The following is an 18,395-nucleotide window of genomic DNA, read 5'->3' as shown; positions in this document are numbered from 1 at the left end:
ATTCGAATTCAATTTGACATACTGGGTGGAATGTTCAGGATAGAATTAAAATATATATTTATGCATTATACATTTGAACTATATAGTATGTATGTAGTCATTTAAACATATATCTACGATATTTATACATAAATTAAATTTGGGACAGAGCTTAAATTCGAATGATTCTTGCGTCTTACTCAATTTTATTAATAACTGATAGGTAAACTGTTCTGGTTCACAGTTTTTCATTTTTTTTTATTTTTTTCGACGACCAGCAACAATTATGAAACGTTCGACATGCTCCACGTGCTTCCTTCCTTCTTTTGTTTTTTCGTTTTCCGCGCGCCAATCCGATCCTTAAATCGGAACAAGAAAGTTCTTTCGCAAGGCAGCTTGTGAACAGATTTTTTCTTCGAGACAGTATGGTGTCATTGGTTATATATTATATTACAATTCTTGCGATCCCGTACGTCTCGTAGACAATTCGTATATTCTGCGCGACAGTTATAAGACGCGGAGAGGTCGCGCTTACATCAATGAGGTACCTCCCGTATTTAGAAATCTAGCCGTCTAATAATGGATAATCAGTCGCTTCTCTGGAAAAGGACAGCTGTCCCAAATAAAGTTTCTTGAAAAAAAAATATATACTTTCATTCAAGCACATAACGTCCGGTTCTTTAACAGAGAGTACAAAATGGCTCGCAACGCACGCGTCCAAACTGGGTCGTTATTTTACACTGCGATGCTTTTACAAAGTACCACCGTCCTACGAATATGGTGTCCTCATCGGAAACTGTATAACCTGTATGAAACATCGGTCAAAGCGGTGCGAACGGTAGTCTACCAACGTTTGCACACCAAGACTTTTCCTCGTTCGTCTCAATAATTATCTCTTCCTCGGATACCACGTGGTTGATCGCCATCGCGTCCTCTACCGCGGTTGTTGTACCCGCTTCTGCCCATATTATTGTCGTTAGGACCCCGATTCATGACACGATTAGACCCAATCTTATTCCCGAAGTTACCGAAGTTCGAATTAAAATTATTTGGCGCATTCTGTCCAGGGTTTTGACCCCGGAAACCTGGGCCGAAACCAGGTCTGTCGAAATTCGGAGGACCGGCGTTGGGCCCTCTGAAGTTTGGCAAACCTTGAAAGCTATTACCAAACGGACCCTGATTTGATCCGAACAAAGGCAACGGGTTTGGCCTAAAGTGCTGATTCGGTCCGAAATTACCGTTCGGTGGCCGAAAGTTGGGACCGAAGTTTCCAGGTGGTGGTCCGTTCGGACCGAAACCGGGATGCATGTTGGAATGATGCATTATGTGCATAGGACCATCCATCCCTTGCATACCAGGGTGCAAGGGTTTATTCTGCATAGGATGTTGAGACATATTTGGGTGTGGCACTAAACTCGGAATCGGAGGGGGCATGTTGGGATTAATATTTTGCATATTATGGTGACTGGACATGTGGGATATACTGTTGCTTAAGTGGGGCATATTATTACTGATGCCGGGACCGATGCCCATCGGCATGTTATCACGTTTATCAAAATTATTAGAGAAACTACCATCCCCTTTTCGAGCGCCGTCGTTTATCGATTTTTCATCGTCCCACCGCGAGCTACCGTCACGATCTCTGTCGTCGTAAATATCGTTGTCCAAGGTCTTTTTCAAAGAGAATCCGTGCGAACTCCTGAAATCTTTGTCCGTGTAGTTACTCCTTACATCATAATCGGAACGAGAGCTAGGCCTGCCGGGTCCGCCGGATATGTTGAATCGCAAGTCTTCGTCGCCACGGTTCATATTTCTAGCGTTATCACCATGAGGCAGCTTTCTTAGGTCTTCGTCTTGCCCGACGTGGAAAGAGTTATTATCGTTTGAATGCTGATTCCCTTTGCTACAGGTATACCTTAAATCGGTATCACTGGATTGCGAGTCTTCGGTCATTATACCGCCGAAAACGGGCTGATGTATCTTGGACGTCCTGTCACTGGCTCCACCGTCGCTCCATCCGATCAACTGGTCGAATTTCCGTTTCCCACCACGGTTCAGAGTCTTAAGTAGTTCAGGATTTTGTGCGAACTTAGAACTAGGTAATGGTGGAGGAAGTTCGATGTCAGGAACCTTGGAATAATCTATATCGCCGTCGTCTTGCAAAAATTCGTCCGCCTCGTCTACATTGTCCGGTGGGCCCACAACGTCCCGTAGCTCTTCTACCTCGCCAGAGAATACTAATTTATTTATAGCATCGTTTCCTTTGCTAATTGCCTCTGCTAGCTTGGAACCAGCTACAATGTAAATAACATTATGTAATTATGGTTATGTACCTAATTAATGAATGAAAAATGATACTCACGCTCAACAGGAATCATTTTCCCGTACAATATAATACCATTAGGTGTGACTTCGTTCAGAGGCACTGCTCCTGGTGTAGTTTCAATCAACTGATTCACGAACGCGTTCAGTGCTTCAACTTGCTCCATATCTTCAGCTTCCATTTCATTCCATTGTGCTTGGAAATTTCGTGGAATAGGTTTACTATACGGTACCTTCTTGTTTGCGAATTTCTTCCCTTCGTCAACCGCATGGTCCAAATCCAGACCTGGTATTCCACCACTTTTGTCTTCCGGTTCACCATCGGCGTTGATTCTGTCTTCTGGTCCCATACCAGGTATTACAGCCGCTTCATCAGCTATAAAATACATGAAATAAGTAGTGATAAAAATTTCTTGTACTGTATAAATTTTAACATACCTATTTCGTGGTCGTCGATACCAGCAGATCCCGCTGGTAACGTATTGAGATTATACTTATCTCTCATCAAGTCACCAGGCCTATTACGTGTCCAGAACTTCGAAGTATGATCGTTGCTACCAGAGCACAGTATATGTCCCAATGGATGCCAAGCTAACGTCCAGACTATGCTGTCGTGAGCTTGTTCTATAGCACCCACCTCCTTGTCGGCTCTAAAAATGAATTGCATTACATATAGCTTCTAAAGGGTTTCAAATAATGAATTGTGGAAGTAATCAGAAACATACCCAACGTGCCAGAATAAAATAGCGCCATCACTACCACCGCTACAAAACAGGCCTTCATGGCTCGGATGCCACGCGACGCTAGAAGCTTCTTTCTTATGACCGCGAAAAGTTTGAACTTCTTGGCTTAAGTTCCTGAGATCGAATAGCTTGAGCAAATGATCCCGTGACGCAGTTACTAACCAGTTCCCATTTTCATTCCACTTCACGTCCATGACTGTTGACTTATGAGCATGTAAAGTTGCGAGCGACTGACCAGTCTTTGGATCCCATAACTTAACTGGTTGCTGGTTGTCTTTGCTCCCAGAAATGACTAGACTTTTCTGGGGGTGCCAGTGTACACATTTTACATCGGCACCGTGACCTAGGCAAAAGTTGAATAAATGAGTTTCTTTTCATACTTATTGAATTACTATTCTAGAAATATCTTTTTTATATGTAAAGAAACAAAATATAATTACTCAATTAAAATGCTATATGATATATACCCCTCAGAATTCGTTCTTCATGACACCGAAGAAAGTCCCAAATTCTCACAGTTCCATCATCACTGCATGTTGCCAGCTTATGATCCGTTGGACTGAAACTACCCACCCAAAAAACAATAGTTATATTCAAACAATAGGCTGTTACATGTTTACAAAACAGTTCTTTATTTGTAAAAGTTTGTGACGAAAAGAAGACTTTGAATGAAACAATTATTATAATAATATGCATCTTATTCTCATTGTCTCATATTACTGGTAAATATTACAGAATTACAGTACAATAAAGAATTGACTGGGCTTTATTGAGTTTTATTGCTATTATATTTTTACAAGCGCAATAAATTTGAAATGATAGGAAGTAGACCATGAGAAGTATTTATTAAACTCAATGGGTCATTTGGTACACCTTGCGGACATTATTATAACATGACTTCAGGAGATGATTACTGCAAATTTAATTGAAAGCTTACATTTATTACTGATTCGTCATTCTGTTCGTTAAATTAAATAAACATACTACCGCATGCAATGTTCATGTATGTATGAAACAAGCAAAGAATATTGTATTTTGCCTTTATCTTCATGGTACCTGACAAAGAAGTTATTCATACATTCCCGTATCTACACATGCAATCTCAGTAAAACCTAAATAATGTTTTATTTATAAGTTAATTTCAATTAGTGTACAATTTTGTAGTTGTAATTTTTTTAAACGAAACTGTTCATAAGAAAATAAATGTATAAGAAGCTGTAATCACTGTTCATTTTTATGTATCATTCCTCCTATTAGTGTAAGCAATTTATGCACTGAAAACGCGTCTAACAATGTACTAAAATGTGCAAACGAAATTTACTTTTCGATTAATTTAAAAAAGACAATGTTTTGTGAGAATATGCGTAGTGGATGCTGTAACAAGTGCACCTCGAGGAATCGACAGATATCAGTAATAAAAGGAAGATCTATGTGTAAATATTATAAATAAACAAAAAACCATCTTCGACAGTCATATCTGGCACTCAAGCAAAATTCGTCGCTCATTAAGTAACAAACGATATCATTATATGGTAAGATTAGAATCTCTTTTTGATGCCACATGACCACCGAGTGATACACCAAGAGTAATATTTTTTAAAAATTTAACATTTATTGCACAAAAAAAATGTCCGAAGTGTACATGAATTTCATTATATCTCTCTGCTAGTCTCTCTCTCTCTCATCTGCAAAAGGGCACAAGTGACACAAATCGAAGAAAAAATACTTTATTATCAGAACCATGTAATACTGAAATGTCTTTATTTAAACTTTATTGAAACTTGGATGATGTAAGGACACAGGATATTTATCTTTATTAGAATTCAATGGGAGTCTCGACTAGGAATTACTGTATATATTTCTTTTTTGTTTATTGGTAACTATAGAATATACATCTTGACCCACAGTCTGACTATATAAACTCACACCAAGAGCCATAAGGACCTAATTTTACTTTCCAGTGATTTGTTTTACTTCTTCTTTGGACTATTTTACATAGGACAGTGTGAAGTAAAAATAGTTTTTTTTTCGTACTACAATATATAACGAATATATAGATCGATTTAGGTCCCTAAGACTTTAGGAGTACAAATAAGATGTTTCATATTAACACGCGTATAACATAGTTGACAGAAGAGTTTATTCCTTGCATATTAACTTTGAATATTATGATCCATGGAGATACAGAGAACTTGAAAAAAATTTGGCCTAGTACCACATATTTGATTCAGCCAAGAAGGACTAATACATTTATTGGAGCAGTAATTAGCAATTGAAACACTAAACTATTTGTATATGTGTAACATCACATCCTGTTTATCTATATCAAATAATATTTACTCACATAGACTTCTCCAAAACTAAATTTGCTTGGAAAATTTATTCAAAAATAAAATTTTATTTTTATAATTGTCTCTACTTAAGCGAATAAAGATACTACAAAATATAAAAATTGAATTTCCGTCATAGAACTCGTCATGGAGTTATCTAGTCGCACATTTCCGATGCGCCTTATATAAGAGAACTTTTTGAAAACTACAAAATCTCTGGAAATCACCTGTGTACCCATATAAGAATTTCTATTGTCATAGCAGAAGAGTCATGAAACCAGAGAAGGAAGAGAATGAGAGTCATGTCCAGTATCTTAACTACAGCAAGGATGGACGGATCATCTATAACAGTGGCGCAAGAGACGTAAGGACTAGTGTGGTGGATGGTATACCTGAGTCCTCTAATAGCTTCTTTGTGAGCTTGAAACATCTTGACGTTGTTCATGTTGCTCTGCCAATACTTCACGTAGCCTGCATGATCTCCTGTAACCATCCAGCTCTCGTTGTGTGACCATACCATTGTCCTCACTGGACTATCATGTGCCTGCACAGAAAAATAATAATTTTAATCAAACTTTAAATAAAAAATTAGAGTATTAATCCTGATGATCTTCACTCTAAGAATTTTAGTGAATAAATATTCTAAGGAATACTGACAAATTTTACTGTATTATATAATATAAATCATAATTAAAATATTGTTGAAGCACATAGCATACCTGTAAAATAGTTTCAAAATTAAAAGTAAGGCCATTCCATAGAGTAAACTCTCCACTGGATGCACCAGTGACCAGGCGTCTGCCCTCTGGTGTCCATGCCATACAAAAGATAGGGCAACGCATTTTATTTGTTGCAGTCTTCACAAATCTTGTAGTGACTGCATTTATTGGATTGTCAACATAACTGGGTGGTGGGAGTAAGTCAGGATAATACATTACATCTGGCTGAAGAGCACGTCTGTCCCGATAGTCCCTTTGCCATACTCGATTCTATACACATAATATCCACTGCATTAGACCCTTTTATCAATGACTCAATAAAATTTTGTAAACCAAATTAATGATCCTACCTCTAAGCTTTTTATAATAGCAGAATTATAATCAACAGTTTTACGCATAACAGATTTTCTAAGTCTTTTCCCATCAAATTCATCTTGCAAACTATCTTGACCAGCAGCAACAATTTTGGGTGCATGATATGGTCTAAATGGTTTAAAGAAACCACGAGCTCCATCTCTATGATTAGTGTATCGATGTTGATAACTCCCAGATGTATTGATGGTAGTTAAATTGGGAGGTGGAGCTGACAAATTTGGAGTTGCAGGTGGTGGTACCGACATATTAGGTAAGCTTATAGCTGGCGGAGGATTTGCGAATTGAGTATTTGCAGACATAGTGAAATAATTTATAGTATGCTATATTCAATTCAAATATATAAAAAAAAATATAATCTAAACGGGTAATATGGGACAAACATATTTGTTGCTTAATATTTCTCAATGTTGCTATGATGAGCCCATTGCAGTTAATAATTCTGTAAATAAAAAGAATATAGCTTTCATTAGCATTTTATTAAGCAATTCTATTTCAATTTTATTAAATTTATATGCAGCACATTTCCAAATTAATAGATGAGTACAAATAAAATAAAATCCAGATTTCAGTATTATTAAAGTGATATTGATTTTAAAAATCAGACATTGATAGTTTTAAACAATCGCTAATAGTACTATCGTTGTAATGTTTGAAAACTTTAAATTCAAATGTGCACGTATATTTCAAACATCAGAGACAAAATGTACTTTCACAATATGTGAAAGTAAAATACTGAATTTTTATTAATAAAGAGAGTTCATACTTTATTTATCCATGTTGAAGCAAGTTTAACTTGTTTCCGTCTCATTTATTATTGCACAATTAAGTATTCGAAACTCATAAATGATCGATTAAACTTGCTTCCACTTAAATTGGAACGCTGTCGAAGGTTAGACTATAATTTTCTAAAAATTGGAAAGCAACTCAACGATCGAAAATGTTATCAAAATTGACAATTTGTTGTGGTGATAAATAACAAAAGATGTTTAGAAAATCTGATAAACAACCTGCTCATTAAATGTGAACAAATTCTCTTTGATGCTGTTCCACTGTAAAACTCTCGAAATGTACACAACCACTTCTCTGCACCGAATGTTAAAATATATTTTCGAAACGACTAATTAGACATAAAGATTCAAGCAATCATTCTTTAACGAGTGTATCGACAACTAGGGAGTATCTACTTCTAATATGGAAATTTAAACACAACAGGCAAACAGTACGAAAATTGTGTCCGCTACGAACGCCATTACTCCTCTGGACGATGACATCCGTTTTATACGTCTCCACTTCCGTCGGTGGTTTTAGGGAATTACATTATGATATTTATTAAAACATTAATATTGAACGTCAAAAATAATCAGTATATGCCAGAGATTGTAAAAATGACGCTGCTTGAATATTTATTTCAAGAAAATATAGAAAGCATATTAAACGATGATAGGGACTTTTAAGTTTTACAGTTTTTCTTCAATTCACGATGTATTCCTCAATCTTATATTTTAAAAACTAGAAGCGGTTAGAACTGATTAATTATATACATAAATAAAGTTTATACTGCATTTACTGAATGATATTGAAAAGACCATTACATGTATTTTTTTACACAAAGCAACACTTGTTAAGTTACTGAAATTGATGCAAACTTCACGTCATTCCGAAAGCAAGAACGAAGTTATTTAAATTTTTGTATGTATGTACGTACACAAGTGCTTCATTATACTGAGCCATTTCTACCTCTTCTTCATTCTGAGTGCTTTTATCCCCACCATTTTAATGCGCACCTAACTCCGCGCAGTTAGTTTAGAAAGAAACTAAATGAACCAGCGCGCTCTATATGAAATTTTCACAGGGACCTCGCTCATCTGTGCCTGCGATCTCATTCTTTTCGGGCAAATGTTTACCACAATATACTACTTGTACTATTCGCCCTATATTATTGAAGATTAGATCAAATATAGCTCACGGGTTTTCGAAGATTTTAATAATTGTAGAAATAATCGTCGTTGCAAGGTGTTCGCAAATACACTAGATTATACAATCGAGAATCTTACAGAAAGAAAGTTGATATGATTTATTTCACTTCTGTTGTGCTAATGTCGTGCTTTCTCGCTCACTCGTCACTTCTGTTATTTGTCAAAAACTGTGAGAGCAGCACTGTTTAGCTTAAAGCGCCAACCAATCAGTAAAAAGCAGTTTCTGTACCTTACCCTTTTTAAGCTCTATGTTCCCAGCAGAGTGGTATAGCACGACAGTAACTGCAGTTTATTGTCGTCTAGTGATTGCAATAATCGCCATATTAACGTTTATTATGATACAACAGCATACTGTAAGAATATTGATCAACTGTAGTGAAAGTATTATATATATATGACAATGTATAAAGAATTCGAGAGACGATTAATTACATAAATAATGAATGATGGATGCGAAATATCAAAACTTTCTCATCATATACAGCAGAAGCTTTGTAATACAAGACCACCTTATAGACAAGGGAAAAGGTTGACATCCGTGAAGGTAGCATTGTGGACCTGTATCCTATTCAATATAAAATAATAAAATACTTTTGTATTATGCTTTCTTTCTAATCTCATATTTTCAAGAGACCAGTTTAAAATCCGTTGTTGTTACAAATTTCGCAATTTGTAACATTGATTTAAAGTTTCGCAGTTTATGGTTTACAGATTTTTTAATATTTTCTATCTATCTATATTTTGCTTCTGTTGTATTATTTCCTTGACACACCAGCTCTGTGTAACAGGTTTATACAATAAATGATGAATCAAAACATATTATGATATGTGGAGTACCAAAGCTTCAATTAGGAGAGGAGGTAAAAAAGCTTGTTGAGCCATACGGAAATGTGAAAAAGATTCATGTAGTAACTGATTATCCCACAGAAGAATTTACAGAAGCTTATTACATACAGTATGCACGTATACAGAGTGCAAGGTTTATATTTGTTCTGTTTTGTTATTACTGCATAACTTCATATTTATTAGAAAACTTTCTCCCTAACTATATTTATAAACGGTATTATGCAGAATAGCAAAACGGTTTATTGATGGTAAAAATTTTTATGGAGGTTCATTACATATATTTTACATACCTGAAGTGGAAACTGTGGCTGAAACCAAAGCTAAGCTTGCTCAACGTAGTAGAGAAGTAATTCTACGTATAAAGAGAAATCAAAAAGATGCATTGAATCCCAGCACAGATAAATTTGTTCCTCAGTATGTTATGAAACTGGTGCTTCATAGAAATCCATAGAGTATTTGTCCAGTGTAATATTGAAGTTAAATAATAAATTTCAGGAAGCAGTATCATAGAAGGAAGAGAACACCAGCATTGCCATTAACAGAAGAACGTTTAACTAAACATTATCCTGGTGAAACATTAACATCTATTTATAATGGTATTCCACAGAACATAGATCCAAGGCCTGTATCTGAACCTAGTTTACCTTCAACATCAAGCAGTTGTAAAGATAATCAATCAATTACATTTGCTATACCACAAGCTCCGTATAATATAGAAGAAGCTGTTATTCAAGCAACAACAATCAATAAAAAGTTGACTAGGTTTGTCAATGTAGAAAGTAAGAAAAGGAATTACAAAGGACAGTCTATTGTTAGTAATGTAAAAAACAAAGTAATAAGACCTTCAGTTGTCAACACAAGCACTATAGTAAATTGGGACTCCTCTGAAAAAAAGGTTTTCAGTAATCCCAAAAAAGTTGACAGCAGTATAACAATTAAATTGATCTCAAAAGGTGATATTAATAAGAAGAGGATTGTAATAAAAGATCCTAAGTAAGTTACTCTTGGTAGTAAATTCAATATATCAGTTCTTTATTTTTAATATATTTTTCAGGGTCTCGCAATTAGTACAACCAAGCAACGACCTTCAGCTTTCCATTCAAGAAGCCAAATCTAAGATACGAATGGCAATGCAAGCAAAAGAATAGGACACTTCATTTTAGTAGCATAAGATAATAATAATAAAGCAACTTGATATAAAAATTATTTAATATCTTTATACATTATTATTAACATTATTCATTTTTAATTATTCAGAAATTATTATTTCCGATATTTGTGCTGCAAAACACAATTTTTACAGAAACCCGAGGAATTTTCGTGCTTAATAATAATAGTGACTCTTAAATAATAACTGGATCCCATTCTATACCTCTCGATTTATACTTTGTAATATATTTGTGTGGCGACGAGTTTTCCTGCGAAATTTTAACCTTCATAATTCTATTTCCAATTATCTGTTGTGGAGAACTTGTTAATACTATCTTGATGTGCCCTTGTTTGAACGATTGGCAAGAGGAGTTCGGAACTGAAAACGAGAAAGATTAATATTCCATTTATTTTAATGCGATTGGTAATATATTAAATACCTTAATATCTTCGTTTCCATTTTTATCATTAAAGTTGAAAATTTTCTTTTCATCTGTTGTAAATTTAGTTTCTAATTTGAAGGTCTTTTTTTTCATTTTAGATACGTCTACTATTTTCTTATTTATTTCGCATTTAGATAATTTTTGTGACAGTGTATCTTTTACAATACTATTATCATCAAATGTAATGATGACTTCTTCTTTTGTCAATTGCGACATTTTCTCATCAACACGTATATCTTCTGATTCAGTTGAATCAGATTCATTGGGATTATCTGATACTAATGAATCTGCCCATACTTTAATTGTATCACCAGAAGTAGTTTCCCTCTGTTGTGTACTCTTTTTAATATCATCATTGCAATTATCTTTAATTATTTTACATTCATCTTCACAATCACTGTCCATTTGTGTTTCTCCTGCGATAAACATTTATATATCAATTATAATCCTTTAAATTCCACTACTAGTTATGGCACAAATTAATCAATAAAAGTAATATCCTCACCATAATCAGTTTCAGTTTTAGATGAATGATATGAACTTGTTTCAGACTCATTAAATCTGTTATCAATTTCATTGATGAACAAATCTGAAGTTAATACTTTACATGTGGCTAAATCAGGCAAAACTTGTATTTCAGGTATGTTAAACTCTGATGAAGTTTCACAGTATGAAAATCTTGGAGAAAGGACATCTATCTCGTAACTTCCACGTCTTAACAAATTTTCTTTGTGCCTAGCTAATAGAAGTTCCATAGATTTTGGTTTTAACATTGGAGTTCTATCAAAATCTGCAGCTGGTGATCTAGGGTCAATGCCTAAAACACTGTAGCGCTCTTCTTCTATTGGTAGAAATACTGTTTTCTTCATTGAACAATTTATTGTTGGTGTCAATTCCATATCTAAATTTGCTAAATCCTAAAAATAACTTAATTAATTTTGAAAGCTTGATAAAATAATACAAGTATTATATTATTGTATAATGAATAATTTACCAAATCTAAATTTTCTAATTTTACATCCATTTTTGGAAAAGATTTCTTTGGTGATAACAGTAGCAATGTTTCTATATCTGTTTCTAAGTATGGTTTGCATTGTAAATGCCTTGGAATTGCAGAAAGTGTTCTTCTGTATAATCTTTCAGGAGTGGAATATACCTACAAATATTATTTTAACATTGTTTATTACATTAGAAGAATTTGATTTAAATGCTATAATTAAAAAACTACCTCTATTGGTGTTCTATCAATACCACTTGTCACTGATCTAGGATCAATAGATAATGTTTTTTGTACTACTGGAGTATGTACATCACCCACAGTTTCTTCATCTGCAGAAGTAGACTGTGTTCTTGTTTTTTCTGTCACTGTCTCAGTATTATGGGAAAAATATTTGTTTACATAATTCCCCATTATTATTGCTGCTTCTCCATATATTGTAGTTTACTGTAACTTTCAATACAAGAACGATGTAAGAGGTATTTAAACGTAAAACATTTTGCAACAGTCGAAACTATCTCAAACGATTATTCCAAATTGTTGAGGGATTTACATCGTTATATGAAGCTTTATACTTAAATTACTCTGGCTTAAAAAATTAAAAAAGCCTTCAGTTTAAGCCTTTAACACTGTTACGTATTATAGCTACTATAGAAATGTCAATTAAATGACAGTGACAGACTGTCTATCTTGCCCTGGTCGTTTAATACTTGAAACGACTTAACTTTGAAAGTTGAAAATCAAACCGAAGAGCTGACAAAGCGCTACCAACATAAAACTTCATAATAATAGGCGCACGCACCACGATAGTAACCAACATTAATGAAATATAGGTCGAAAAATTGCTCTAATTCACTGTGTGAACACTTAAACGATCACTGTTTAATTCCACATTATTGGTCTGTAATTGCTGTTAATTTCCAAACAAACTTTTTTGGGGCGACTAGGGGCTTTCATGAAAGACTAAAGACTTCTAATAATACTAAAGTTTTGAAATAATGCATAAAAGTACTGTACAAGCTATCAAAGAATTGCTCCTTAATTATTCATTATTGTTCTGTAATTACTTTTAATTATTTGCTTTGAATTTTCAAGGAATTGCCTAAAAACTGCCATGCTGTCGCGACTCTTTCAATTTGGTGACGATCTTCGAAAATACTGATCTCTGTCATGTGCAATTAATTCTGAGTCCTAGCGCATAGAAACTTGTTAGAATATATCCTGCACCATCGGATATGCCATCTATCTACTATGTATATATGGACTAGAGAGGAGTGGGTTTATACGTTTATACTGGCTACAAATTCAATTGTCCGTTAAGGCAACGAACAGGAATTTAATATTTATTTTAAATAATGAATATTACTGAAGAGAGAATAAGAAAATGGATTTTATTAATACAAGCAGGAGAATTGGACGAAGTAATAGAAGACATTCAGGTCGGTTATATTCAATGAAACAAATTTGAAATACATATATAACGTAGTGAGTTTTCTTATTAATGAAATTTTGCTAAACATTCTTAATGATTAAATCAAATTTTTTCAGATAAACATTTGTCCAGGCCTAGTTAATAATACGAGCAAATACGTTTTTAAACTATTGTTACATTTATCACACACTGCAGACAAATGCTGCAAACAGAACTGTGCTATTGGCATGCAGATTTACAGATTGACTTGTTTGTTGTGTCAAAATTTGATCAAAATACCTGACAACAATAAATTTGTTTGCAGTTTGTATCATATAGTTCGTTGTTTATTAACTGTGAATATGTATAAGGAAGCATACAATGTTTGTTGTTTTGTAAACACAGAAGCTCTATGCTCTAATGATTTAAGTGTGAGCAATATACTACTAAAAATAGATAATTTATGGCATAATTCTGTGAATGATGCAGTTAAGTTATTAGAAAGAAATATTTTAAATATCAAGTATTATTATGAACTGCAAGAGATTATAAAACTTGAATTGAAAATAATACAAATAGTCCACCAAAATTATACAAGACATTTACTTGGGGAGATAAATTCACATCTAGATAAAATAGCGGTAATAAGTAAAAAATCAGACATTGGTTTCATGGAATTCTGTGTGTTTGCAAGTGAATATCTGAGACAAATTAAACTGTATCTAAAGGAAGACGATAAACATGTTATAACTCGACATATGATTCTTATAATCAGCAGAATAGTGTGTGAAAATGTTAATGAACAAAATCTGAATTTGGTGATAAACACTTTAGATAATTTAAGCACACATTTCAAAATGGTTCTAAAAGAAGACAAGGAATGCTATGAATGCTACAAAGTTTTTGAATCATTCTGTCTGGCAACTGTTAAACCAAACAACTGTTTTGTAAAAGATAATGCTAATAGTATTAATGATTGCTGCTATAATTATGAAAGAATTGCAAAGAAATATCATTACCTAGGATGTATTAAATGGGTTACATTCGGTATTGTTCAGGTTTTGGAGTCATTGTTCCTATATTGGGAAGCATGTATAAAAGTGGGAAACAAATCATTCTTAGAAAAAGGTATATTATTAGAGATCATGAAGTTGATTGTTGGTACAAGTAAATATTTTATGCAACAGACATCAAATAAATGCAAAACTTGCCAAAATAAAGAGTGTATGGTCCGAAGTGATATGTACAATGTGGTGGTAATAAAAGCCAGATGTGTCAATTTAATTAGTAAGCTCTTTGCAGTTGATTTGTCTGAGGATGTGTATAATCTTGCATATAACTTCTTAGAGCAGAATATAGCTCACATTTATGAAATGAAACAGAGCAACTGCATGTCTTGGTCAATGTTGTGGTCTACAAATGGTGCTTTGATTTACAATGTAGGCATAATGGCAGGAAGTTTCTACAAAGAAAGCGTATCTCTGCTTTCTTTACTATGCTCTTCCATAAAAGAGTTTGAAGGTATTCAAGAAAAATCTAAATATATTAGTCTTCAGAATCCCATGTGTACCACATTGCATAGACTATCTTCTCTTCACTTTAATCATGGTATGTACAGAGAAGCCATGACTGCGTCAGCATTAAATGCTCTATTAAGTTATAATGATCCTGAATCAAAAGCGTTTCGTATGTGGACAAATATTAAACATAAATCCATTACTAATAAGAAGATAATGGATATGACCATAATAGCTTGCTTGAAATCGGATGGATCAATTATAGAACAATTAGGACTGTCTATTAAATTGTCGCAGTACGATCTTATTGAAATATGTTTAAGAGAAGCAAGAAATTTACAAGAAGCGAAGGTTAATCTTTCAGGTGCCATTTGCAAAGTTTTGGACGAAATGTTAGTGTTAAAAGCAACTCCAATAAATTACGCTCGTGTCGTTCAAATGTTAGTATATCATTTGCTACATTTTGATTACAATGAGAACACTTTAAACTACCTAAAGCAAGCTATTTCCAATTTAAAACAGATAAAATCAAGTAATTATGTTTTATGCTTGCAAGCAAATTTGGAATTTTATATCTTTGTGGCACGCTTGCATGTTGCAAATAAAAAGACTGAAATAGAAATGGAAAATACAACATTCGCGTTGTATGCTCCAAAGTTGTCGGAAATCGGAGAAAATGACACCCGTGATGTGGTACCAGCTTATACCATGATAAATGTTAAAGAAGATTCCAAAATGATGATGTATTTGGAGACAGCATTGAAGAAATGGAATAAATGTGTCAAACAGAATATTGTAAGTATAAAAAAAATAACATTTGTTTCATTTTTAAATGCTACTTCATCAATTAGTTGTTTATAATTGATAGCAACAAATTATGGAAAATCATGAACGATTGATAACACTTCATACGTTAATAATTGCCGGTGAATATGCTCGTTTATATCGTTATGAAAAATGTGAGGTCAATATATGGAAACTTGCATATAAATTAGCTTCGGAATTGCAAGACGATCGAGCAATCATTTACGGTACAACTATATTTTGTAGTCCCACGGGTAAAAGGTATAAATTATTGATTAAACCTTCCTTCATTATTAGTTACTGGTAGAAGCATATCATTGAGATACATCAACCGAAGCTGGATTACAACAGCCACAGATCTCGCCAACAAATATAAAGATACCAAGGATGAAAAGATGATCTATGCAATTGCCGTTTTTTGGATAAGTTTATCGGATTTCTACTTTGAACGTAATATGGTCAGTCAATTATTTATAAGCCATTAAAAACTGTATATATAAATATTTTATACGACCTTTTTTATTAGTGTGAAGAAGCTAGGATATTACTAGACGAATCTAGGAAACTACCAGGAGTCTGTTTCTTATCTAACATAACTTTAAACTTATACAGCTTAGACAGGCTTCTGTACAATTGTTCATTGTATAAAGAAGATATCAAACATGAGGAATATACATATTATATCGTTGAAACTTTGTATAGCCTGGTTAATTTAAATGAAGAACTATCCAAACGGAGATGTAAGTGTTAACATCTTACGAACACCATCATTTTTCAATTAATAAAGATAGTTTTTTTTTTACTAGGGAAACCTCAAGATCAGCATCTCTTTGACATCGACATATTTTTTTCTGCAACAATTAATTTGTCCCTACGATTGAACAGTTTATTATCATTTAGAGAAATTGGTTCTCATTTAATACGACGGTTGAAGACAGCACAGTCTTTGGGTGCCACTATGAGAGTCGCAGAAATATTGAAATCTCTCTGTTACATTGATTTGTCTCGTTCACAATTACACGATTGTGAAATAAAGCTACAGGGTCTAGAACACATCCTAAATATTGAAATGTTTGAAGCATCGATGAATAGTAATCCGAAAAAAATGATCACGGAAAATGCGTTGACACCGATACGTGTCGTAGAGCCTATCAGAGATGTTCCACGAAATGATGCATCACCAATTCTAAGAAACAAATGTTTCGATCTTCCTGTGTTCATGCGCCATCAGAACTGTAATTGTTACTTGTGTCAAAATTTGTCATACAATTATTTAGTATTTGCGTGTACTCATATTAGAGCCCAGTTATACGCACTACAAAATAATTTCGCAGCCGGATTGGAGCATTTTACAGGCGCGTTTAAGATAAAAGAGAGAATAATGAATACAGAAAAATATATGACCGAAAATGAAAGGGAACGTTTTTCTTGGGAAGAACGTTTCTACAGCACAGATTATATTCTTCTATTAATCAACTTTTATTCTTTTTTGAAAAATTATCTAAAGATAGGGCAAGAAAGAAAACTGAAACTACTCTCATTAGCAATTGAGTTATGCGATAAATACAAGATTAAAGGACATCCGGTTTATATGTCGGCAAAAGAATTAATTGCTGATTACAATTTTGAAAACATAATTAATAAGCTGGACTATTCAAGTACGTATTTGTTAAATATTGAAAACTACCGAATTCATGTGACTAACTATTATTTGTTACAGCATTTACAGTCCCTGACGCCTCGGACATTGACACAACGAAGTACGAGCTAAAAGTAAGAACTGAAGACACCATTTGCATTACTCCAGTCATTAACAATTCCCAAATACAAAGACCTACTCTGAAGCGAATTCGAAATCCTCCTTTTTTGAAACTTAGTAAAGTCAGTATGAACTACAATGACGATAGTGACGATGAAGTCCTTTTTTCACCAAAGTCTGAAAATCGAGGGACAAGGTCTCGTAACAAATTAGTAAAAAGAAAGATTTTCAATGAAGAAACTTCGAACAGTATGGATGAAACGGAAGAAGAAACAAATGAATCAAAATCTAGCTTGCAAAAGTTCAAGCAACAGACTGAAAATATTGACAACGTTTCTATGAAAGACATTGTAAATAAAGTTACGTCTTTGGTGCCCAACATTTCGGACCATTTGCATAATTTTGTGGACGAGTTAGAGGAGCCCGCGACTAATAGTAACATACAAAAATTAGTCAAGAAAATAGAAATGCTTAAGGTCAACGCGACGACGCAAAGGGCAACTAGAACTACGCGTCGTTCGAAGCAGGTGACTTCAATCGACTCTACTAAGATCGATGAAGTAATTGCATTATTTAAAAACTTGAAAACCGAGGAACGAAAGGATAACAGTTGTTTGGTCAGTGAAATAAAAACTGATCGAAGGAGACCAAGCGAGGAGAATAATATACAAATAATAGGAGAAATTAATGTAGGCAAAAATACCAGAACAAGAATTACAAGAAAATCATCGAAACAAAATGTAGTAACTAGGGAAACACAATTCAAAAGCTAGAAAATCTAAATAAAAATGATTGTAATATTGCAGATGCAATTCATTGCCAAAACCCTATTTTTAATGAATAATTTAAAAGACTGTATAACTGTGTACAAAGAGAAGTAAGACTATGTATTTACTGTAGTCTCTATTTTGTAAAGAATGAAAACAAAACAAAAGATCTAGGTGAATTTTACATTTGGTCATAATTACGCCTGCTTTATGACTTTAAAGAATAAATCGTTCGAAATACAAAAAATAAGTTGTCCA

At 33.7% G+C, this 18,395-nt stretch overlaps 4 protein-coding genes across 5 annotated transcripts; 2 read left to right on the top strand and 2 right to left on the bottom strand.

The window, feature by feature from the left end:
• Positions 1-33: 33 nt before the first annotated feature.
• Positions 34-7,720, bottom strand: Wdr33 (WD repeat domain 33). The gene is made up of 9 exons (XM_078182304.1): positions 7,476-7,720; positions 6,444-6,907; positions 6,094-6,363; positions 5,767-5,918; positions 3,512-3,609; positions 3,027-3,387; positions 2,740-2,951; positions 2,342-2,677; positions 34-2,273 (listed from the first exon to the last, which is right to left on the bottom strand). Exons 2-9 carry the CDS (start codon positions 6,765-6,767, stop codon positions 862-864), a joined length of 3,165 nt encoding a protein of 1,054 aa, XP_078038430.1. The 5' UTR covers positions 6,768-6,907; positions 7,476-7,720; the 3' UTR covers positions 34-861.
• Positions 7,721-8,880: 1,160 nt separating this feature from the next.
• LOC144471611 (RNA-binding protein 48) lies at positions 8,881-10,871 on the top strand. 2 transcript variants are annotated; one of them, XM_078183831.1, is made up of 5 exons: positions 8,881-9,004; positions 9,233-9,423; positions 9,516-9,704; positions 9,786-10,283; positions 10,345-10,869. In XM_078183831.1, the coding sequence occupies exons 2-5, from the start codon at positions 9,266-9,268 to the stop codon at positions 10,436-10,438; spliced, it is 939 nt and encodes a 312-aa protein (XP_078039957.1). In that variant the 5' UTR covers positions 8,881-9,004; positions 9,233-9,265; the 3' UTR covers positions 10,439-10,869. The 2 variants fall into 2 exon arrangements, with proteins under 2 accessions (XP_078039957.1, XP_078039958.1); XM_078183832.1 differs by having other exon boundaries at positions 8,883-8,988; positions 10,345-10,871.
• LOC144471610 (uncharacterized) lies at positions 10,527-13,031 on the bottom strand. Its single transcript, XM_078183830.1, is given in 7 exon segments — positions 10,527-10,780; positions 10,783-10,818; positions 10,880-11,298; positions 11,388-11,799; positions 11,877-12,038; positions 12,111-12,332; positions 12,947-13,031. Coding segments are annotated over 6 exon segments (1,359 nt in total). The 5' UTR covers positions 12,294-12,332; positions 12,947-13,031; the 3' UTR covers positions 10,527-10,633.
• A 128-nt stretch (positions 13,032-13,159) lies between these two features.
• Positions 13,160-18,365, top strand: LOC144471269 (uncharacterized). The gene is made up of 7 exons (XM_078183148.1): positions 13,160-13,318; positions 13,428-15,602; positions 15,676-15,838; positions 15,909-16,069; positions 16,138-16,351; positions 16,418-17,269; positions 17,332-18,365. Exons 1-7 carry the CDS (start codon positions 13,235-13,237, stop codon positions 18,141-18,143), a joined length of 4,461 nt encoding a protein of 1,486 aa, XP_078039274.1. The 5' UTR covers positions 13,160-13,234; the 3' UTR covers positions 18,144-18,365.
• Positions 18,366-18,395: the final 30 nt, after the last annotated feature.

Source organism: Augochlora pura, chromosome 6 (assembly GCF_028453695.1).
Source record: "Augochlora pura isolate Apur16 chromosome 6, APUR_v2.2.1, whole genome shotgun sequence".
NCBI lineage: Eukaryota > Metazoa > Arthropoda > Insecta > Hymenoptera > Halictidae > Augochlora > Augochlora pura.
Note: the sequence above shows the minus strand (reverse complement) of the source record. Positions and strands in the feature narration are given on the sequence as shown.